Genomic DNA, 25090 nt, shown 5'->3' on the forward strand with positions numbered 1-25090 from the left:
CATACGGTTTTCCAGTACTTGAAGCGCTTCTCTGAGTTCTAAACTGGGTCGAATACAGTCCTGATTTCTGAAGCACTTAGGGCTCATTCACACTAGGAATCGCAAAAACACTAGCGTGACGCGCTAGAGTTTTGCTCGAGTGATTTTACCACGATTAGCGCGGCAAAAATCACTGGACACCTAAACTATTTCAGAGCGATCGCAGTCATCGCTTTATAAGGAATGTACCGCAATCGCTCCAAAAATTCTGCAGGTAAAGTGTTTGCAATTGGTGCTAATCACAAAACGCCCACAATCGGCGCCAATCGTGGCAGTGAGAACACTGTCACAGGGTAGAATAGCACTAGCGCTTTTAAAAACCAATCGCCCACAGCCAAGAAACATTGCGAGACCGCTTGAGATGAGATAAGGTTTTACTGCAGGAAAGTTCAAAAGGTCATTTCTGCTTTGTTTTATGGTTTAAATACAGAAACTGCAACTGTGACAGTATGATGAATTGTTATAAAAAAAAACCCATATAACTAAAAGTACAAATATGAGACTATTTTCTTTGCTACCTATGTTCTATTCATTATCCGCACTACACACACAATTCATTATATCATGTTTTTTTTTTCGATTAAATTTTGCTTTAAGAAAAGAAAAAAATCCCTTGGATCCTCTATAAATATTACATTTGCTGCGAGCACATTTTTTTTTACCACAATGCATATTTATGTACACCACAAATGTATCTTTTATATACATGGCCATAAAATGAACATCACACGCAGTTTGACTGCAGAAGGAAGCATAATCTTCGTATACAGCCAGCAGGCACTTTGGTTTATTCAGGTGGTGAGACAATGTCAGTGAACACTACAGAAAATGTCAGTGAAACAGGCTTAATATAGGCCACACGTATAAATGACACCCGTCAGTGTATGAATGTGCCGCCAGCCATGGCACCTGTCACTGGGGAAGGAATCACTAAAACAGCAGCAGAGTGTTTTAAAGCTTTCTCTGCATCTTGGAAGAAGAGCTTATTCCCAGGATGACCTTGCTCTGGGCACATCTGTATAATGACAGGTCTATTTGAAGTGGGCTGTTTTGAAACATGGAGCAATATTCAAAATAAACAAGCAACGTCCCAGCTGTAATGAGCTCAATGAGAGAACTGACCACAATAACACAGATTTACCATTCAGGACTGGCATTACTTTGGCCGGGATCACCCTTGTTATATGTGCCTGCATTTTTATACACGACAGAACATATCAATGAGCCGTTCACATTGTGCGTATTTTATATTTACACGTTGCTGCTGTTACCTGCACGCTGCATGCGTTCTGCACAAAATGCATTCCCATGGTGATGCGAATGTACTGCACACGGAAAAACACAAGCATGCACACAAAAAAATGAACAAAAGCAAAAAACAAAAACCTATTCTTTAAATATGTATACACTTTGCAGAGCGCAAAATTGAGCTCTGCCTATATGGTTAAAGCTGTAGGATTAGCCATACTATGCCAGGGGAAAAAAAACACATATATAAGTAGATAAATACTTGATCTACTTACATAACACATGTATTGTACTGTCCACATTTTGATTTCAGTGAATTTCATATAGTAAATGAAGAGAATTCTGTTCCTGGTGGGAACCATGTCTTTTGCCCACAGTTTGAGGCCAAATACTGATGTCATTTCTGCCCTCAACGGTTTTTCTTTTCCTTTTCGCCTCCAATCGCCGAGTCACCTCAGCCTTGCTTGTAAACACAAGTGAGGATCGTGTTTCAGATAGGCAGCTAGACAGGGAAATAAATGGAAGAGGAGGAATATATTATAGATAAAAAGAACCCCCAGGATGCAACTGTTTGGCACTGACTATTAAAGGGCCAGTGCCCCTAAGGTATGTGATAACTCCAAACCATAACAGCAGAAAAAGTTTTGAATGCAGGATTAGCATCTTTATCACTTAATACACTCAGACCAATTACTGTTGAAATTTGATTTTTATGGTGACGATCCCGCTTTAAGCTGGAGTTTAAAGCTGCCTGTTTGCACTTTCTTTTGTGTACATGTAAAAAAGTTGCTGCGTTTATTTGAGTTCCAGGGAAAACCATTAATAGAATATCGGTAAAATTACAGATATTCTACTATTGGTCAATGCAGAATATCAGTACTTTTATTGATATTTTACTATCGCTAAGCCTAACCCTTTTCACCCTATTCACCCTCCCTCTATTGACACATAAATCTAACCAACCCCCTGCAGCTAAGTCCGCGATATCAGCTCTGGATACAATAACTAATAACCTCCCTCCACCGATATCCATGCTACCTAAAGAGAATATTTATTGAGCGTCTCTAGTGCCCAAATTACCCCCTTTGCACTGATTTAACCGCAATGATTGCACCACAGGCACCTAAATTACCTGCTTTGTTTTCTTTTATACCTGTGGTTCCACTTAAAGCGGAATATAACCCTGCATTTCAACTTTGCTCTAAAACATTATTAACAGTATATTATATGCAACCAGCATTTTTTTTTTTTTACTAGACCAGCATTGGAAGGGTTACACAGGGCTTTAAAGTTCCTTTAGATTTCTGCAGACGCATCCGAAGCTGAAATAGATACATTTTGTTTACATAATGTATCTAAGTGTTGAATGTGACTCATCTCTCTCACTGAGAAGGAGCTTGGACGACAGCCAAAGAGTGTGTAACTGTTTATCAATAGATACATGTAACTAAATAGAATGTATCTATCTGAACTTCTGCATATCTCTCCAGGAGCTTTAAACCTCTGTGTTTAACCCTTCCAATGCTGGTCTAGTAAAAAAAAATGCTTTTTGCATATAATATGCTGTAAATAATATTTTAGAGCAAAGTTGAAATGCAGGGTTATATTCCGCTTTAAGAGCCTTCAAATTTTATCAGTCTTGCATCTCTTCTGAGCTTGTAAAGATGTGTACATACACACAAATACAGTTGCCCACAGGGATTGAAATTGAAGTCTACACAGATGCCTGTAGGTTGAGAGGCACATTTATACTATGGAGAGGGGTGGTCAAAGATGCGCGGAGCACAAATTAGTAGCACAGTGTGGGAGGAGCAAGGAGGAGAACAATGGACTAATCTGACGAGATGATCCAGCACTTTGGATCTCTCAGTAACACATGCTGTTGCACATACTAGAATTTCCTTCTACGGTGGCCCCGAGAGGCCACTTCAGTGAAGAACTATCTAGTGCGCATACAATGCTTCACAATGGCATGAAACCTGGTGGTTCTGGGCAGAAGCATATTGTACATTGCTCCTAGACATACTGAAAGGCTGAATTTCCTGAGATAAAACAAGTATCTGTTCAGGTCGCCCAATCCCTGTTAACTTTTGTGAATAAGTGAAATACTGAAAAGTGGTCTAAACCTTATTTTGCATTTAGAGATAACCACTGACTGCTCTTTCCATAAACAGGCCCATTCATATAAGGGTAACACCCACTCCATTACAGTAATATGGGATGCTGGGCCTTTCATGTGCATGTTTACCACTGCTAGAAATGGACTTGCGGGAGCAACCACTAGTGGTTATAGAATTGCTATTACTAAGAGCAAGCTAATGTATTTATATCCTTCACACCTGTAATTAGAAGCAATAGGGGGTTCTGACATGTTTGTTTTATTCTGTAAGATTCAGCGGTTAATAATTCTACCTGCAATTAAGAAATTCTGAGAAGCAGCTATTGACTTGCAAACATCCCCTTGTGTATTTATGACTTTGGTAGGCATAATAAACTGTAAACCCTCTCAGGTGAATTTCTGGGACCCATACTGGGCAAATTTACACCCTCCCCCCCGCACAGCAATTTTGCTTTCATCCCCCAACCCACCACACACTGTCAAGGGTCAAGTCTACTGGCAGGCCGGATGCGATAGGTAGCTCCTACCAACAGCAGATAGGGATAGGAAGACTTTAGTGCTCAGTAGGTAGTCATAGGTATATTGTGGTGGCCGGCAGGAAGTGATAGGTGGATTGTGGTGGCCGGCAGGAAGTGATAGGTGGATTGTGGTGGCCGGCAGGAAGTGATAGGTGGATTGTGGTGGCCGGCAGGAAGTGATAGGTGGATTGTGGTGGCCGGCAGGTAGTGATAGGTGGAATGTAGCGACCAGCAGGTAGTGATAGATGGATTGTAATGGCTGGCAGGTAGTGATAGGTGGATTGTGGTGGTCGGCAGGTAGTGATAGGTGGATTGTGGTGGCCGGCAGGTAGTGATAGGTAGATTGTGGTGGTGGGCAGGTAGTGATAGGTGGATTGTAGTGGCCAGCAGGTAGTGATAGGTGGATTGCGGTGGTGGGCAGGTAGTAATAGGTGGATTGTGGTGGCCGGCAGGTAGTGATAGGTGGATAGTCTAGGCAAAAAGAGAATGCAGCAGGCTGGGCACATCCATATAAAATGCCTGTTTATTGAAAAAAACTTTAAAAACATACAGCAGTACACAGCAGAGACTGCATATGGAAAGAGAGTGCACAAGCAGCACAGAGGTGGACAGCCATTTCGCACCCCAGCTAAGGGTGCGAAACAGCTGTCTACCTCTGTGCTGCTTGTGCACTCTCTTTCCATAAGCAGTCTCTGCTGTGTACTGCTGTATGCTTTTAAAGTTTTTTCAATAAAAAGGCGTTTTATATGGATGTGCCCAGCCTGCTGCATTCTCTTTTTGCCTCGTCAAGATGTCTTCCCTTAGGCTTTGAGCACTGCATTGAGCCTAAAAGGTGGGTCTTGTGCACCTCATCTACCTACAATATCAGTGATAGGTGGATTAAAGTGACCAGCAGGTAGTGATAAGTGGAGGGTACTGGCCAGCAGGTAGTGATAGGTGGATTGCAATGGCCAGCAGGTACTGAAAGAGGTGACTTACAGAGATGACAGCAGAAGGGGTGATAACTAAGCGGCAATGACAGCAGAAAGGGGTGATGAGCAGCGGTAAGCAGCAATGAGCAGTGACGAAAGCGACAAGGCGCAACAAGGAGTGATGACAGCAGCAAGGGGCGACGAGTAGTGATGACAGGGTGGGTGGGGTTTAACTTACCCATCTCGCCGCTTTAGCCAATGCACTCCTCGGCTAAGGCGGGGCAGCATGGGTAATTTACCCCCCTCCTGCCACAGGCAGAGCTGCCTAATTTAAATTTTGATTTCGAGTAGCTACAAACTCATAGCTACTTGTAGTGCACATCACTAGTGACCAGAAGCCAAGGCAGCCCTGTGTACATCTGAAAAATGTGTCCAGTAATTTGGGTGCCAAGTAACGCCAATAGTGGAATATTCTACTATCGTCTTCCCTAACCTATCCCTTATACTAACCCTCCCATACCTGCGCCACTAAATCCCACCCCCTACCTACTCCTAACACTAGCCTTTTCCCTACCTACGCCTAACACTAACTGACAGCAGACATACTGCCAGCCGATGTGGGGTATCCTCACCCAGTAGGGGATGGCTACTTCAAAACTGTCATAAAGCAGCCAATAAGTCCAGAATTTATTCTCTTTTGTACAACAGTATGTGAACAACATCCAGACCAAAACAGGTTTGTACACAAATGTGCAAAAGTACAGCATCCATTAAATACAATAAGATTTCCAACTGGTCACTTGCTTCAGTCTTCTTAGCATCAAGCTTTGTATGTTAGCACAATGGGTTCTATTGTTCGTGTATTATATAATACTAGTTTGTATGCCCCTTCCATTAATGGGCGCTAGGTGTGCACCACCTGCATGTGCAGCCCCGGTCCCTGCACATGCGTACTATGATGCAAGGCAGAACACATGGATGCAGGTGGATGAATACACCAGCAGTTTTCTTGTATAGGATAAAAGAAATGTATACATACATGAAAGTGTTATAAACATAAACCTGTCACATTGGTAAAGTTCTGTTCATCTGGAAGAAATATACATTTTACATGTATGCATTTTAAATTTTACAATCTTTTGCAATAGCAGTACTTTAAAGGACCACTATTGCAAAAATCGTAAAATACTAAATAGATGTAAATAAAAAGTACATGTCCTCCAGAGGAAAATGTGGCATAAGTTACTTTTATCCTATGTTGCTGTCACTTACAGTAGGTAGTAGAAATCAGACAAAACTGACAGGTTTTGGGCTAGTTCATCTCTTCATGGGGGATTCCCAGCATGGCCTTTATTCTTTATTAAGACACTCCATAAAAGGATTTATACAAAGATGCTGGCCAGCCTCCCTGCTCACTTTTTTGGCAGTTGGACAGAGCAACTACCATTCAATAATAAAGAAAACCGTGAGAACCCCCCATGAGGAGAGATGGGCTAGTCCAAAACCTGTTGGTTCTATTCAGATTTCTACTACCTACTGTAAGTGACAGCAACATAGGAGAAAAGTAATTTATGGCTTATTTTCCTCTGGAAGACACATACTTCTTAAAACTAAAATACATTTAAATACATAAAATAAGATTTTGGAGATAGTGGTCCTTTAACAGTCTATTATGGATGTTAGTATCTACAGAGCTTCATGCTGATCAGGGTGGAAGGACTGAGCAGGCATATGGAGGTTGCTGAGTAAGACATGCAGATATCTTCTTTTCCAGGTTAACACAGAAAAGGCAACATTTTTTTCATAAACCATATTTATACATAATGGATTTAAAGTAAGTTATATAAAATGCACATAACAACTGTGCCTGAACTTAGAATTAAAGCCAAATAACCATACCAAAAAAAAAAAAAAAAACACCACGCAATAGCAGAAAAAGTAAAAAGCTTCAATGCGAATAGTCTAAGTATTAATTCATCAGCTGCGTTCTCCACCCCGCGGCACGCTCCACCGCCAGCAGTGGCTGTACAAGCATCAAAAGGCATAAATTCTATTTGAACGTAAGCTCAAAGTTTGAGTAGGTACAGTGAAAATAAAGTTCAGAACACAAAACCCTGACAGTAAGAAAAGGAAAAAAAAAAACAATACAAATAATAAATGGCAGACAAAATATCAGAAAACCTCAACACTATGAAAACCCCCCAAAAAGAAAAATAAGGATACAAAGTTGGAAGGTTCATTAGTAAACAGAATACATTGTGCAAGTTTCTGCAAGTGTAAAAAGATAGACCAGCTTTCCTACTACTGTATTACTTTGGTACAGTGTTTGTAAGACAAATACAGCAGACTTTTAGGGCCTGTACACACTGAAAATCGCCAAGCGCAATTGCAAAGTGATTATATAAGCGCACACGGTGCAATTATAAAATCCCATGCTTACGTTTTTGTGATTGGTTTGGATTTTTCAATGCCCTTTTCTTGTGACTGGTGATTGGCTAACGGTCCTTCAACAGGAAGTTGCAAGGTGTCCTGGGAATTGACCTTGAAAAAATGCAATGCAATTGCATCGCCTTTTTTTTTGCATGAGACTTTTCAAGTGCAACGCTTAAAAAGCGCTGCAGTCACTGCAATTGAGATTTTCTAGAATTGCATTGCACCACTGTACAGTTCATCACGTTTTTCATTATTTTTTAAAAAAAAGCTTTGCGATTGAAAAAACACATGTGATTATAAAAACACAACCGAGCCAGTGTGTACAGATCGTAAGGCTTCTGAACATGAACCTATTTAATGTAATCTTCCACTAAAAACGCTTGTAGGGAAAGCCTACTCTGTTGTCACCAGCTACCTTTTATTTGAGAAATAACCCACGTTTCAGAATAGTTATACCCCAAAATAAGTTAATTGTTTATCTCAGTAATAAAAAAAAAATACTTTTTTTACCACTCTTTCTGCCTTTACTTTCAAGTAAAAACCAACTGACGTTTCCTGCTAGATCAGATACTGTAAAGTTCAGCTAGCAAAATAAGCAACTTTGAAAATAACATGACTTGCCGAGTTCATTATACTTGCGCCTGCTCTTGGAGTATTATCATAGTCAGCAGGAAACTAGCCGTCTTAGAATTAGAGACAGACACTCCAACAGAGTCAGAGATCCCCTTTATGCCCCCCCCCAATATGCATGCCCCTTCCAGCAGGTAAACTACTCTGAGCAGGCTGCCAACGTCTTTTTATGATTTGTAAACAGCTATAGTCACAGATGAATGCTGCAGTTTCACTGTAGACATGAAAGGGATTCAAATATACATTACACTAAAGGGAGTTTTAAAGTACTCCTGTACTGCAATTTTATGACCTGTTAAACAAAAAAAACCCACAGCATAACTCACTTACTCCGGGTTCCCTACGCTGTTTTTTCTGCCCTGTCAGCTCTCCCGTTCCACTGCTGGCATTTTCACCGCTATGGTGCTGACCCAGAGATAACCCGGAAGTACTTCCATAGCTGTAAAAATGCCAGCAGTTACAAGAGGACACGGAAGTGGAATGGGAAAGCTGACGGGGCGGAAAAGACAGTAAAGGGAACCTGGAGTAGGTGAGTTATGCTATGTTTTTTTTTTAAACAACTCATAAAATTACAGCGGTACAAATGGGTGTGATCGGGGCATTCCTACAGAGGATAACTGCTATTTCCTCCCCACCCATATTCAATGTTCTAGTCAGTTGAAGATTTCGGGGGCCTAGTTCAGGGTCCCCTGGGGGGCACCGGACTGAGAGGATGGTGCAGGGACATACGACAGCACCATTTACAAAACAACACCTACAGCAATCAAACGCCCTCTCAGTTCAGGGGTACGTTGAGGCAGCTTCTAGGTAATTCTGATCTCACGTTTACTTGTTGTAATACATGTAGGGTCTTCATTACAGAGACGGTAAAGCAGGCACAGAAAGACTTTACAAGTGGCCTCACTGCTTTCTATAGATCAGCAGACATGTGCAGCTTATATCTCTATTAGAAATACCAATTATACAATTATATAGAGACAATCTAGCAGACCTGGTACAATTGAGCAAGGAAGCCCCGTTGCACATGCAGATGTAGTGTTAATTGCAAAGGGCAACTCTACAGAAAGCATTTAAACATTGTCTTCTCAGTTACTGCTACCTCTACCCATTATTGCCCGTTCCATTGTGTCAGCCCCAAAGTTTCAGTAGGAAATATTACAATTCAAGTGGTACAAGCAGGCACAAGAGATGGGCATAGGAAGGTTCAGTGTGGCAGATTTTCACATCAGGCCTATAAAAGTCCAGTTAATCTTGCCCTGTTGATGCCTGGGCAATGTATACCCACATCTAAAAATCTTTAGGCCTCAATGGTCGTCTCCTTTAATAACTATAAAATACTTTAAAAATGAACAGAAGTAGAGTACATTTTGAAGTTAGTACACTGTACAAAAACTCAGTGGTGGATTTTGATGTAAAAACCACGTTATTGCTGTAGCTTTAGTAAGGCATTTAAATATGTGAAACCTACCCATTGTTCATGTAAGAAAATACTTCTCATATAAAATGGTATAAAATAAACCTAGAAGAGGTCGTGTGCGGTTTCATACCTCCCACATTAGCCTATAGCTACTCTTAGATCAGGCTAGTGGCCCAAACTCTTACAAAAGTTAGGAAGTTTAAGAGACAGCTTGTCATGTATTGGAGGAGAAGGCTAGGTAGATCCAATAAACGGGTGCAGTTTGGGAAACATCCCTGAGAGCATAAACAGAGGCATCATATCCATTCACTGGAACGCTGGTGGTGGTTCTGAAATGTACGATATCTCAATACATCACACACAAAGTTACTGCAGCCAGGTCAGGTGCTCCTGAAGAACCAATCAAAAGTAAAGAGGCGGCCTCTTCTTGACTTTTTGCTTTAGAGATCCATATCGTATCTGAAAAACAAGTTTATAAAAGTATATAGTTTAAAACCTTTGCACTGTCTTGTTCACAGAGAGAAATAGATGCACAGTAATAAGGTAGTGTCGATAAAAAGCATACAGTACAGAACACCGACCTCCAGGTCATATAAATTAATTGTTATTGTCACCAAAAAGGTGTGTGTGTGGGGGGGGGGGGGGGGGGGGGGAATTAGAATTTATGTTGTTAAGAGTTAATTTGCATCTTTTTGAGATCTTGTGTCACTTTTCTGAGAGTTGGTGTCAGTGTGTAGATTAACAACCATTGCAGGGAGAGCGGGTAAGCCATCCCCTGTTAGAGGACAATAAAGACTACATTAACTAGTACCTCGATTACACTGGAGTTACTCTTTAACCTCCTGAGCGTTATGCTGCTCAGGAGGTTTTGCTTGCTGAGTCCCCCAGTCTAAAATGAATAGCTTTAATGGCTTTATTGTACGTTAACTAGCACTAGGCTAGCTTGTTTAGGTCACCGGCACCCCTAGATGACCCGCAATCCCGCCGTTATATACATTACCCAGCCTGGTTCCAACGATCGGCACAGCCTCCCCGGACAGCTCTTCTCTTCTCTATGGGGAGGATCGCACATGGCGTCATGACGTCATGTGTGATCCTCCCCATAGAGACCGGAGCTGTGAGGGGAGGCTGCACCGATTGCTGGAACCAGGCTGGGTAATGTATATAACGGCTGGATTGCAGGGATCGCGGGTCATCTAGGGGTGCCGGAGACCTAAACAAGCTAGCCTAGTGCTAGTTAACTTACAATAAAGCCATTAAAGCTATTCATTTTAGACTGGAGCACACCTGAGGCTAGCAATACCCCTGAAGCGGCATGCCCGACACAGTGTCGGGCATACCGCTCAGGAGGTTAAGGCAGTGTTCCCCAACGCTGTCCTCAAGGCCCAACAACAGTGCATGTTTTGTGGAAATCCACAGAGGTAGTTAATCAGCTCTGCTGAGACACTAATTACCTCACCTGTGAATGTTTGTGGTTTTCTGCAAAGCATGCACTGGTGGTGGGCCTTGAGGACAGGGTTGGGGAAATCTGCTTTAAAGGATACCTGAGGTGAACTCCTTTGTACAAATGGAGGGCGCAGGCATGCATGTGCAGGAGTCTTCATGCCCACCACTGCCCCTATTTATCTCTGTCCCCCTCCGTTCTCATGTAAAAGCTCCCGTGAATGTGCCAAGTCGGCCAGGTCACGCACTACTGCGCAAGCCCTGGCTTGGCGTCACTAGATTTGATTGCGCACTATGTAACCACTCATGGCCGGGAATGAGTCCAAGTGCACACGCCATCTAACTAGCGCTTGCACAATAGTGCATGACCTGGCCTCTACTTTTCAGTAAATTTAATACAGAAATAAAGGGAAAGTGTTTCCAGGCATTTTCCATTTTTACTGCCTCTGACTGAAGCCAATCCTGATGTAATTTCCTCCCTTACTCTTTTTTTTTTCCACCCAGAAACATATCAAGCTTGCTTTGTAAACACATGTAAGCACAGCATAGATCGTATTTCAGCAGCTTCTGTAAAAGTTTGAGGTGCATTTCCCTTCTCAGCCTCCTGTCATACTGAACTGTCCTCAGCCAATCACTGAGGAGGAGGAGGAATGTGTGAGGGGAGATAACCAGCTTCCCTCTCCCTGGCAATGTACCAGAACAGAGCCAGGCTGACTGAGATAAGATTCATTACAGCGACACATTTATGACTATATTGGAATGCTTGCAATGCAGGGACAGGTTGCAGGCTGCATAATAAACACAGAGCAGCGGGTAAATGGAATGTGATTTTGTGGCCGACAATCCCACTTTAAGAATATTACTGCTTAATTTCATGTCTGACAGTCACAGGGTCAAAAAGGACTGAATGCAGCACATCTTTCCAATGAGAACACGGACAGCAGAAAAAACTGCACAGAAATTCTAACCTTTCCACCCTCTGTCAAAAACGTACAATAAAAGTTTCGGCTGGAGTTACACTTAAACAGCCCATCAGAAAACAGTACAGTACTTAAACAGCTGACAAGAAACCTGCTAACAAGCAGTCCCAGAATTACACACTGCGATCAGTTATGCCTGACAGGTACATCTGAAGGTAAAACAGCAAGTTTGCCTGGGGATCGCCTCTAGACATCTGACGGACCCATTATCCTAGCAAGTCCTGTATAATTATAATGCCAGTTTCCAGGCATATACAGTGAGGCCAATGCTAGACCTCAGCCGAAGACATATTCTGTCAATTACTAGAAAGTGAATCTTACCATGTAATTATCACTAACAGCTTAAGAATACCCCAAAACTAGGTTAGCGGTAGCTGTGAAATTGACAAAAAAAAAAAGGTACAGAAAGGGAACAAAGGGTCGAAAGCAAATATAATGATGTTTGTTCCATTTCCTCCCCGACAACAGCTTGCCAGAAGCCTTCCCAGAAAAGGCAATAGAATTGTGATAACCTGAGACTGGCTGGAGTGCATCTTCAATATATTGCTGTGAATCATCCCTGCCTCTGCTTTCTGGCAGAGGACCTACTCCTCTATGAACATTTGGAGGAGAAACAGAGAGAGGGGAGAGGGAGTGCAGTTCACTTGGAGTTTAATAAAACACATACTCTATCTGTATCTGCATTGTGCTGTTTAGTGCAAACCACTGCCAAAAGAAACAGAGTTTATCAATGTACTGCATATACAATGCGCGGCTAGCTTTAAAGGACTGGATTAGATCCCCATCGCTTGCGCCCACCCACACCCAACGTGAAGGTCGTGGTGATCGAGAGGTTGAGCAATCCGAAGAAATCTTCTGATTAGAGAGAGAGAGATCAATTACTTTTACACACTGCACACATACTTTCAGTAGATTTCAGCAGGAAATGCAATGGCTGCATGGGTTTCCTAAAAACTCCTACAAGCCAACACGTATTGGTAGTGTAATTGTATTCCCCAAGCTGGATCTAGGCACTTATAGGGAAATTGTATTATGTCTGTGATAGGGAGGGATATTACATTGTAAACCCCTTTTAGGGACAGTTAGTCATTCTGTCTGCTCAGTAAAGAGCTACAGAAAATGTCAGCACTATAGTATACAACATACAGTACAGTATAAATACATAATTATAATAGAAATGGAGGAGCAGCTAATTGTAGTACAATCAAAAATGGGAACTGCAGTGACCAATAGTGATCATTTGTTGTTGTGGGGGTTATTAGCTGGCGGGAGGAGGTTTGATAGTTGAATGCAGTTAGAATTCAGAGAAGGCAGTGGCGAGAACAAACAAACAAACACAGAACATTTATATCGCTCTTCTCCTGGCAGACTCAAAGCGCCACAGCTGCAGCCACTAGGACGCGCTCTATAGGCAGTAGCAGTGTTAGGGAGACTTGCCCAAGGTCTCCTACTGAATAGGTGCTGGCTTACTGAACAGGCAGAGCCGAGATTCTAACCCTGGTCTACTGTGTCAGAGGCTGTGCCATTACACTATCCAGCCCCCAGCTGGAAGACCCAGATTGCAGAGAAGACATGGGAGGCAGTGGCAGCAGAGAGAAGACCCAGAATGCAGAGAAGACATGGGAGGCAGTGGCAGCAGAGGGAAGACCCAGAACGCAGAGAAGACATGGGAAGCAGTGGCAGCAGAGGGAAGACCCAGAGTGCAAAAAAGACATGGGAGGCAGTGGCAGCAGAGGGAAGACCCAGAGTGCAAAAAAGACATGGGAGGCAGTGGCAGCAGAGGGAAACCCCAGAGTGCAAAAAAGACATGGGAGGCAGTGGCAGCAGAGGGAATACCCAGAATGCAGAGAAGACATGGGAGGCAGTGGCAGCAGAGAGAAGACCTAGAATGCAGAGAAGACTTGGGAGGCAGTGGCAGCAGAGGGAAGACCCAGAATGCAGAGAAGACATGGGAGGGAGTGGCAGCAGAGAGAAGACCCAGAACGCAGAAAAGACATGGGAGGCAGTGGCAGCAGAGGGTAAAACCCAGAATGCAAAAAAGACATGGGAGGCAGTGGCAGCAGAGAGAAGACCCAGAATGCAAAGAAGACATGGGAGGCAGTGGCAGCAGAGAGAAGACCCAGAATGCAGAAAAGACATGGGAGGCCGTTGCAGCAGAGAGAAGACCCAGAATACAGAGAAGACATGGGAGGCAGTGGCAGCAGAGAAGACCCAGAATGCAGAGAAGACATGGGAGGCAGTGGCAGCAGAGAGAAGACTGAGAATGCAGAGAAGACATGAGAGGCAATGGCAGCAGAGAGAAGATCCAGAATGCAGAGAACACTTGGCTGTATAGAAAAGCCTAGCAACAGGAATGCTGGATTGGTAGCTATACCAACCTCATCCAGCACACTCTAAACTTTTAGTACTCTGCATTAAAGTGAACCGAGCACCTTTTTTTCACTCAGGACATTTCTATAGCACATGAAAAATGTATGCCGACTATCTGTTTTATTATTAAAATAAACTTTAATTTTACCTTGTATTTTACATTCAAAGTTGTTAAATTGGCCTGTTTGAGCAGACCTGCCGACCGTCCCCATCTGCAGAAAGTTCAGTAACCTCTAATTGTTTTATTGAGCTAATTACCAAGAGGTAAACCATGCCTTTCATCAGCAAAGAGGGTGAATAATTAGGAGTGTGTTTTCAAAGCATGAAAATTAGCTCAATAAATTGGTAATTAGCTCAATAAAACAATTAGAGGTTCCTGAACTTTCTGCAGATGGGGACGGTCGGCAGGTCTGCTCAAACAGGCCAATTTAACAACTTTGAATGTAAAATACAAGGTAAAATTAAAGTTTATTTTAATAATGAAACAGATAGTCGGCATATATTTTTCATGTGCTATAGAAATGTCCTGAGTGAAAAAAAGGTGCTCGGTTCACTTTAAGGAAGGGAGATATGGGGAGTCTCCAGAGAGCACTGTGGCAGGACCAGAAGGAGTATGGAGGGGGAAGCACTCTGCTATGCAATGTTGACAGAGGGACAGGGGCCACAACTTACTAAGCAGAAGACACCAGTGGCTGGAGGTTCACCGAGACCAATGACCATAATATAACTGAGGTTTAAAACAATGCTAATTTACACTTCAGTATACATAGTATGTGTATTTCAATTATGTACTAAAAAGGCGTTTTCAGAATTTGAATTTAACATTAAAAATAATTGCCTGGAATACCTCTTTACGGCCTTTGATGCCCTTTACGGATCTCATGCTCTGTGACCTCCGCAGTCCTTTCTGTGTGTACATTTCATCTTCTGAATGCAGCTCTTCCATGTCCTCATCTGTTTTGTCATCTCCAGCCTCTTTCTTTAATGAGCTGAGCCCTGTGTAAACACAAAGAGAAACAAAACACTGCATAAAAGAGACAAGACGCCCTCCCCAGCACACAGGCTAAACTAATGATACTAATGATTACACACCAAGCATTAATCAATACAGGCGGGCTGGAGAGGGCAGGTTCTGAAGCGGCAATCAAGGGTGAAAGGAACCGCTGAGAACAGCAGAGGCGTAATGGAAGAAATGGCAACGTCGCCGCACTTCAGATCCATTCCGAACAACAAATGACCCCCACCAAGGCCTCAAACCAACCAGAGGAAAAACAAAATCGATACCCGTTGCATATTCTGTCCCCAAAGCACACAGAGTTTTAGTATTCATTCTGGTAATAGGAGCCTAGGCATCGAGTCAATAATGGGGAAAATAACAGTCTGTTAGTGAGAACATATTGTTTTTTTTCTTAATGCTGCCATCATTATCCTGTAAGGTTTGTAACTATTCACATTTTGGAATGCTTTTGGGCTCCATTACTGCAGTCAATGCACAAATATCATCCAATCATAAGAGATCCGGCAAATTTGTCCTGAACTTTAAAGCAGGGATCTCACTTGCCATACAATTGCATGCCTTTTTCTCAACGAAAAAATGCGCATAATGCTATATATAGCAACAAGCGCTGAGATAACTACAATACGGGAGTCAGCCCTGACCAGTAGACTTGAATTGGGAAAAGTATACAGTTAAAGGTACACAGTGCTCTCCTCCATGTTACCTCCTCCAAATTTGGGCTTCAGGCCCTCTTCTGTGTTCCAACAGGTTTTCAAGACTCTGAATATTCAGCACCCTGTTAGGCTTTGAGGTGGTTTGTGTTTTATTAAATTTACATTCATTTTGCATAACATGAATAAAACACAAGTCATCAAGAGTTAATTTCTGCATTACAGAAGCCACAGCATCTATACAGACACTGGCCGTTGCAGCTAGTGACCAGAAAGCGTCTGGTTGCTATAGCCACAGCAGCCATTATTTGTATAGATGCCAGCTTTGAAATGGAAAAAAAGAACTGCTGCTGACTTATGGATTGATATCTCAAATGTTTCTCGCCTAGGTTTATACTCAAGTCAAACTTTTATTGTAACGTCTCTAGGAAAAATAAGTTTTTATTTAAGTATATATGGTAAGGACAGAGCCACAGATTATACTATACATACTGAAGTTGACAGATCAATATCTTAATCAGGGGATAAAATCAATACTGAAATACGGACCAGGGCCCCCGTCAAGGCATTTTAAAGAGGAGCTGTTAGGTATAAGGTCTCAGAGAAAATAAACACATATATCAGTAGCTAAAGATTGGCTGTACTTACATTACATATGCATTTCACTGTCCACGTTTGGATTTCACAGAATTTTTATACAGTATATGCAGAGATTGATGCTCCTGACAGCTCATGGCAGGCTCCATGTTTTTCTGTCAAATGTGTCGTCATGTCCTGCCTGCTTCCTGATCACAGATAAGCTCCTACTTGAACAACACAGTGTGCAGTGAATATTAATGAGCCATGTGGCTAGGAACAATAGCTGACTCCTGCAGTGTACTCTTCCCGCAGAGATTTATCAGTGCTACGCGCTGGACTGATTAGAAGCTCCTGTAACGTCTCATTAGCAGCCGAGGGGAGGGCCCCAGAATGCTTTGCAGTTTAGTATGCGGCTTGCGTCCTTATGGGTCTATAACAGCCTTTAAGATAAGCACACATCAAAGGTAACTGAGATTTTTATCTTCACTAATGGCTTTTGGGCTTCCTTCTAAACTGTTTAACACAGGAGAATAGAGGTTTAAATTAGCTTCTGCAGCCTGACAGTTACTCTTTAAAGAGAAGCTTTTGTGAAGGTGGGTGGGGGGGAGGGGGGGGTTTGATCCACAATCAGCCTGCACATCATCATCTTTACTACTGGCAGACATGAAAAAAAAAAAAGACAGCACCAACTGCCATTATCTATAACTGCACCCCCTAACAATGTGAAACACTAAAGTTTATTTTTATACAGACCTACATATGCACAGAGGGAGATACTGGTTACTTGGCAGTTGGAAACAGCTGTTATTTCCCACAATGCAATAAGGCTCACAGACAGGAAACTGTCAAGACCTAGGTTCTGAGATCACATTCTGGGAGGGCTTTCACAACAATATCAGCCATACAGACCCTCCTGAGGACCAATACAAGAAAAGTAAAGATTTCTCATGGGAAAGGGGGTACCCGCTACCGATAGGGATGACGTTCAATCCTTGGTTACAGTTTTTCTTTAAAGAGACACTGAAGCGAAAAAAAAAATATGATATTATTATTTGTATGTGTAGTACAGCTAAGAAATAAAACATTAAGATCAGATACATCAGTCTAATTGTTTCCAGTACAGGAAGAGTTAAGAAACTCCAGTTGTTATCTCTATACAAAAAAGCCATTAATCTCTACGACTTTCAAAGTCGTGGAGAGGGCTGTTTTCTGACTTTTATTATCTCAACTGTTCCTGGACTATTTACTTTTTCTCTGCTAGAGGAGAGGTCATTACTTCACAGACTGCTCTGAAAGACTCATTTTGAATGCTGAGTGTTGTGTAATGTGCACATATTATAGAATGATGCAATGTTAGAAAACACACTATATACCTGAAAATAAAAATATGAGAATATTTTCTTTGCTGCTAATCTTCTAGTAATTATTCATAGTACACAACCAATTCATTATATCATATATTTTTTTTCGCTTTAGTGTCTCTTTAAGTATGTAATATAACCATATATAGCATATTAAAAACCATAAACAGGATTTCCTACATATAATATTATTGTGGGTTGGTTTAGTTTAGCACTTACATAATGTAGGATTTTTGGGTGGATATTAACACACTGTGTGACGACATTATGGACAGAGCTTGATATGAGGACAGCTGCTTCAGTGCTCTATATTTCATCTTAATATGGAAAGTACACTCTGTAGCCACTCATGGCAAGGACAGATAAGTTAAACAGAGCGCTTTTCTACTCATTCCATATATGTAGAGACATTGTTATGGAAGGATACAGGAGGACATTAATAAAGAAAGGACTGGTATGCTGTATTTGGACATCCCATACAGAAGTGACTAGACAACCTGAAAGGAGAGACGCACAAAGCCCTGCTGGACAATTATTAGCTTTGTGCAGGATAAACATGCTTTCACGGGGAAGCTTCTTGTTGAACTTGGAATAGAGTAAATTATAAAAGGAAGATGAAACACTGCTGAAAGCCAAGACTAATATAAGCCTTAGAGCAGTAAAGGGAGTATGTGGCTTAAACATTTCTACAAGTGTGTTGTACAGTTTACATTAACCATTACCCTTCTGTATAAGCTTCATCTGCTAACACTTCATTCTGCAAGAAGAGATGGCAGATTCACAATGCTGAAAACACTTTGCAAGAAGAGCATTCTTCATTGTTACGTGTGCATGGCCTGCAGTGCCGGTTCTAGACATTTTGCTGCCTGAGGCAAACTTGCCCCCCCCCCCCCCCCCCATGACCACACAGCACCCAACAATATACTCAGCTTCATTTAATGTTCTCACATGACATGCTGCAGCTCAACATAATAGCACACTGGCTGGCTGTGAGTCTATGACAAACAAACCGCTCACCCTCAGCCAGTCGGCCATCCTCCATTCCTCCTCAGTCAGGACAGCAGTGCAACCTCCTCCTTTCTGCTGTGCAAGTAAAAAAAAACACTGCTGCTCTCCTGCCTCTCCCCTCCCCACTCCTCACTCACTGTCAGACCTCTCACACAGCACAACAAGCTGCTTTTCCCCAATGATGACCTCTTCACCTCGCTTGCATTCCTCTTGCTTCTCCGCCTACTCTGACTGTATGCTGTTAGTGTAAACACACAGTACAAACATGCTGCCCCTGTAATATCTGCGCCTGATGCAAACGTTTCACCTTGCTTCATGAGGGAACCGGCCCTGATAGCTCATCACTACTATGGTCTGAGCTAAGCAGAGACTGACAGCTCTAGTACAAAGTGCCTACTCCAACAACTGTCTATATTATTATGTATTTACAGTTGTGCTTGTAAGTTTAACACCTTGACAGAATGTATGATGTCTTAAAGTGACACTGAAGCAAAAAAAAAACAAAAACGTATGATATAATTGTATGTGTAACCTGGATAAAACTGAGCACATTTTCCCGCCCCGCTCTGCACCACCTCTCCCAGATATTCACGTCACTATCAACAGCACTACCACCTGCCCTACCTCCCAGGCCCGCTGCCTGGGCTGGGCGTCACCCTAGACTCTGCCCTCTCCTTCACCCCCCCACATCCAAATTGTTACCAGAACCTGCAATTTCCACCTTTGCAACGTCTCCAAAATCCGCCCCTTTCTGACCCCGGACACTACCAAGCTTCTCATCTATGCACTCATCTCCCACCTTGACTACGGCAATGCCGTACTATCTGGCCTCTCCTTAAAACGCATTGAACCCCTTCAATCAGTCATGAATGCAGCAGCTAGACTGATCCATCTTTCCCACCGCTCTGCTTCCACATCTCCACTCTGCGAAGCCCTACACTGGCTCCCTATCAGCTTCAGGATCAGTTTTAAGGTTTTGTGCCTTACCTACAAATCTGTACACAAGACCTGCCCAACCTACATTTCTGAGCTCATCAACAGATATATACCTGCCCACCTCCTCCGGTCCTCCAATGATCTCCGCTTGACCTACCCACGCATTTCTCATTCCCATGCACGCTTACAAGACTTCTCAAGAGCTGCCTCCACCCTATGGAACTCCCTTCCACTCCCCCTCAGACTCACTTCTTCCTTCAACACCTTCAAGCAAGCCCTCAAAACAAATTTCTTTAACCTCTAGTTGACCGTGTCACGCCGATGGGCCCAGGACCGCCTAACGCCGATCGGCGTAAAGTCCTGGGGCACTGTTTTGCAGGAGATCACGCGCATCTCCTGCTTGGCTCCGCCTTCAGTCTCCGAGCGGCGCGTGCCACTCGGGAGACTGTTAGACGGCGTAATCGCCGTCATTATGTATAGCGTTGCGATCAGCAGCAGCGCTGTACTGGGGACAGCTGTGTGACACGGCTGTCCCCTCCTCAGACACAGAGGTGATCGGCTGTCATAGGCTGAAGCCTATGACAGCTGATCACGGGGATTGGCAGGTGGGGGGAGGGGGGGGTTTACAGTGAAATAAAAAAAAAACAACACACACTTTATCTAAAAAAACAAACAAACAAACAAACAAACATTGGGGGGGGGGGGGGCAATCAGACCCCACCAACAGAGAGCTCTGTTGGTGGGGAGAAAAGGGGGGGGGGGAATAACTTTTGTGCCTTGTTGTGCGGCCCTGCAGCTTGGCCTTAAAGCTGCAGTGGCCAATTTAATGAAAAATTGCCTGGTCTTTACGGGGGTTTAACACTGCGGCCCTCAAGAGGTTAAAATGGCCTACCCCACATCTACCACACTAACTCTCTGTCAATCACCTTTTCCACAGTCCTACCTTATGTTCCCCCCCCCACCCCACCCTTTAGATTGTAAGCCTTGGCAGGGCCTTCCCCCTCCCTTATGCTGAATACACATGGTGCGTTTGCGCACTCGATTTCCCACTCGATTCCCATCGATTCGTTTATTTCCAACATGTTTTATTTGGATTTCGATGGATCGCTAGGTCGATTCGCAAGCAAAGTATGCCAAATTGGCCTAACGATCCATCGAAATCCAAATCGGACATGTTGGAAATAAACGAATCGACGGGAATCGAGCGGGAAATCGAGTGCGCGAACGCACTGTGTGTAACACATTTTGTACAGATCACCTGGCAGAACTAAAGAGGTCACCACCAGTGATCAATTTCAGAATGTAAATCAGGGAGAGAACTGATTTTACAATGGACAAACACTGACTAAATAACGTATAAATGAATATTGTAGACAATAAGCAATTTTATTCATTATGACATTTTCACTACCGTTGCTCTTTAAGTCTATGATAGGAACATAAAACTATGGCTACGGAAGGGTTTAGATTGTAAGCTCCTCTGCAGGACAGTTAGTGACATGACTATGTACTCTGTAAAGTGCTGGGGAAGATGGCAGAACTTTATAAATGCACATTAACAATAGTAATACAAAGCATATATTTCACATAACATGTAAAAGTATGGTGCATATTGTAAAATATGTAAATGAGGTATTTCAGAAACAGACAAAAAAACTAATGTGCTTTAAAACCCACAAATAATTTGGAGAGCTTTAGATTGTAAGCTCCCAAGGGCAGGGCTCTCTCCCCCTTTTGTGTCTTGGAAATAATTATACATTTTATTCATCATGTCACTTTATCACCGTCATTACCAATTCTGTAATTTGTATAGATTCTGTATTTTGTCACCAATTACGTATTTTGTATATTGGTGTATTCCATTTGTCTGCATTATTATGCACCCCATGGTAATTTCTTACGTTGTACAGCGCCACTGAATATGTTGGTGCTTTATAAAACAATAATAATAATACTCTATGCAAGAAGAAAAAGTGGTCCTTATTCCTTCAGCAGGGGTTGGGAAAAGAATAGTAATTCAGCCAAGACCCACAAGGTGGCGCAAGCGGCATGCCATGCTCTCCTGCATACTGCCGCCTTCCCTCAGCACAACCATCTGGGTTATATTATATTCTACTTCCTGCCTCTATTCAAAACAAACCATTCTACATCACATCCATGAACACGCAGATTATTATGAAATGTCCTAAATTATTTGGATTACAATAGCCATATGAATCGCTTTACTTGACGAAACAGCCGTTCCAGCGGCGAGTTCAGGGATTACTTTAGCTGATTTTTTTCTATAACTAAACAGCAATTTACTGGGTAATTCTGCCCACAAGGACTAAAAAACCCAAAATGTAAGAATCTGCTTTATTTTATTTCAGCTCCAGATTCCCTCCAGCGACCTCTCCTGCAGGGACGCGGCTGTCTGCAAAAGGCTGCCATTAAAATTCCTGCTAGGCTATTGCAGAGCATTCTGCATTGCAGTCATGTCTGCACAGTGCTGATCCATTTCCAGCCAGCCTTCTCCCAAATCTTTTTATCTTCTATCCCCCCCCCCCTTCCTCCCTCTTTTTTTCCCCTGCATGCTTATGAATTCACATCTCTTACATTGTATTCTATCAATGTGAAGCCTGCTAGATAGGCTAGTCAAGTGTCTAGGGAAAAACAGCAATATATTAGCCAGGCACTTCACAAATCACATTGAGACTAACACAGTTTCATTATATTTATTTAATAAAGAGGAGACAGTAGTTTGTTAGGGGTTTTTCAAGGGCACTTTAATATAAAGGGCAGATCTGTAGATCGGAATATGAAGGCTGAGGTGTGATAATTACATAACAAAGTTCTACAATGCTAAATTCAATCAGTTTCCAGTCTCTGTATGCTGGGGCCCAGAGGTATATCTCCAAGACTGCAAAGCCGGGCCCACAGGTATATCTCCAAGACTGCAAAGCCAGGCCCATAATAGTTCAGTGTTGGCACTTCGAAAATCATCAATTGAAGATATTTTGATGGAATTTGGGAGCTATGGTATAATACCCATCTAAACCCCAAATTAATTGAGTCATCAGTTAGTTGCTGTGTTATTGAACTCATGTGCATAAGCCACGCTGGGAATCATACAAGGCCGTGCCCTACTTATTTCAACACATTTGGTGGCTTTATCCATTGTGCACAGATCTCTGGGTCATGTGACAGACCCTTCCAAAGGTAATTTCACTGGAACAGCTTCATCAAATATGACAATTGTGTGAGTGATGGCATAGTCCCCAATTTGCACTTACTAACAACCAAAACTTCCAGAGTGTAAACTCAGGTTTTGGCCCTTTAGTAGCCCATTTATTTAGAGGCTTGAAAGTGCTCCAGGCCAATTTATTTTAGCACATTTTTAATTTATTTGTAGATTTTCTTGCTACTAAATAATATTGCTATAATGTGTATTTATGGCCACTTGTCACTAGGGGGCAGTGCGAGACAATAAGAGGACTTATGTATTCAGTTTCTGTATTTTCTGCTAGCAGAGAGAGATCAAAGCATTTCAAGAATTTACAGCACAAACAGTTCTAAAGAGGTCAAAAGCAGTGCATTTCTCTCAAACAAGATAGCTCTATTGAATCTGCTATTGGGTTAAATAGATTGAAGCAGCACTGCTTGAGTTGGGTGCCAGGTAGTCATTTAAATTATCAATGTTTATCAATACACTACCCGGGAAACCCATTCTCAATTGAAACCTCACTTCTAAGTGCCAAACCCCCTAGCTAAACACAACTAATGCCTACTCCCCCCCTGCAAGGACTTAAACCAACCACCACCACCTAATGCTTAACTCTAACCCACCCTTCTCTGAGGAAACCTGAACCTCCTAATCTCGGGACCAAAACGCCCGCTAATTGTAGCCAATCATCTAAAAGCATTCATTCCTATGTAGTAGCCAACTGGATACCACCTGCATCAGGCACCCAACTCGCTGCTTGGGCAGTGGGTTATCGACATTTAACACGGACGTCCATTAGCCGATCCCAAAGCCCAAATGACCTGATCAGTTTAAATAGTGCTATATAAAATGCACATAAACCGGAAACAGCCTGGACTGGGCTTCTAAAATGTGATACATTAAGAAAGGTTCTGCTTTTCTTCACTAAGATGGACTGTTTTCTTTAAACGACTTTAGCTCTGCTGTGAGCCTGGCTAGTGAAAAGCATTGCTGTGGACTCAGTACACTGATCTGTTTATCTTTCCTCTCTTGGAGTCCAGTATAAATATATATCATGCAGATCTTACTGAAGTCAGATGGATACATTTCACAGGACTGTCCTCGCCAGAAAACATACAGTGAACAAAGTGTAGCATCCTACAGCTACTGCATAGACAAGGCTGCGATAGGATTATGTCCGCACTCACCTTGGCCCTCCGCATTGCTCTTGGACTTCCTTTGTTTCTCCGGTAACGAAGGATAGACTCGATCCCCTGCAGACTCACCCCCTTGAATTTCCGTCAAGTCGTGCATGCTGAAGCTTCGTAAGCGCTCTGAAATGGCCCCCTGGCCCTGGGCAAACACACAGGCAAAATTAAAAACCTTATTACAGCAAACCAATGTCATCTGAACAGCATATTTGGCAACAACGAACAAAATGGAAAGAAACAAGATGGACCATGAAAAAAAATGTCCCAACAGCCAGGCAGATTGTTTCTGTTTCATAGTACAGTTTATTCCTGGCACTTGGAAGCGATAGTAAACAAGAGGGAGGAGGTGCAGTTCTACTGCGGTAATGGAAATTAGGACTGAATTCAGCTGAATCTGCATCCATCATGGACTTCCTGAGTAGTTTACCACCAGTGATTAATGCAGTGCTGATCACAGACACACAGAAGCCACACGGGATTAGCACCTACATCCCTCATCTTACACACCTAAATATGACAGGAAGGAATGACCTCTAGTGTTGTGGAAACTAAGTGTCCATTTTGTGGAGTAATGGAAAAGCAGGATACACTACAACATGCTGACAGCCAAGCCTACACTGAGCAAACCTAGGAAAGCTCCCACACTGCCATGGTATCATCAGGGGAGTATCTGGGTAATATGGCGCATAAACACTGAAACTGTGTCTCCCTGGTCCCTTAGATATTAGAATTAAGAAGCCATGTGCCTCCCAATTTAATAAACTTGTCATTAGTCCAGATAAAATAATTAAATATTACCATGCCTCCAAATAAAGGAATCAAGTAGTCACATGCCTCCTGATAAAATAATTAAGTAGTCAGGTGTCTCACGATAAAAAAATTAAATAGCCAGGTGCGTCAACACAGGATAATTAAATAGCCAAGTACACCCTATATACATAAATTAAGTAGCCAACAAAATGAATCTGATCTGAGTGACAGGGAGGCACAGGGGCAGGTATGGTAAAACAGCACGGGGCAGGTGTGGCGGTGCAGCAC

General features: G+C 42.6%; 1 protein-coding gene across 1 annotated transcript in view; it reads right to left on the reverse strand.

Annotated features, from left to right (window-relative positions):
- Nucleotides 1–9194: 9194 nt before the first annotated feature.
- The window catches only part of REEP3 (receptor accessory protein 3), a 196985-nt gene continuing 181089 nt past the window's right edge, over nucleotides 9195–25090 (reverse strand). Inside the window, exons 6-8 of the mRNA XM_068255117.1 lie at nucleotides 24050–24194; nucleotides 14956–15104; nucleotides 9195–9774 (exon numbers count right to left, since the gene is read on the reverse strand). Coding sequence (XP_068111218.1) covers nucleotides 9718–9774; nucleotides 14956–15104; nucleotides 24050–24194 — 351 coding nt within the window. The 3' untranslated portion in view covers nucleotides 9195–9717. The remainder of the gene's footprint in view (nucleotides 9775–14955; nucleotides 15105–24049; nucleotides 24195–25090) is intronic.

This window comes from Hyperolius riggenbachi, chromosome 10 (genome assembly GCF_040937935.1).
Source record: "Hyperolius riggenbachi isolate aHypRig1 chromosome 10, aHypRig1.pri, whole genome shotgun sequence".
In the NCBI taxonomy this organism is placed as follows: Eukaryota; Metazoa; Chordata; class Amphibia; order Anura; family Hyperoliidae; genus Hyperolius; species Hyperolius riggenbachi.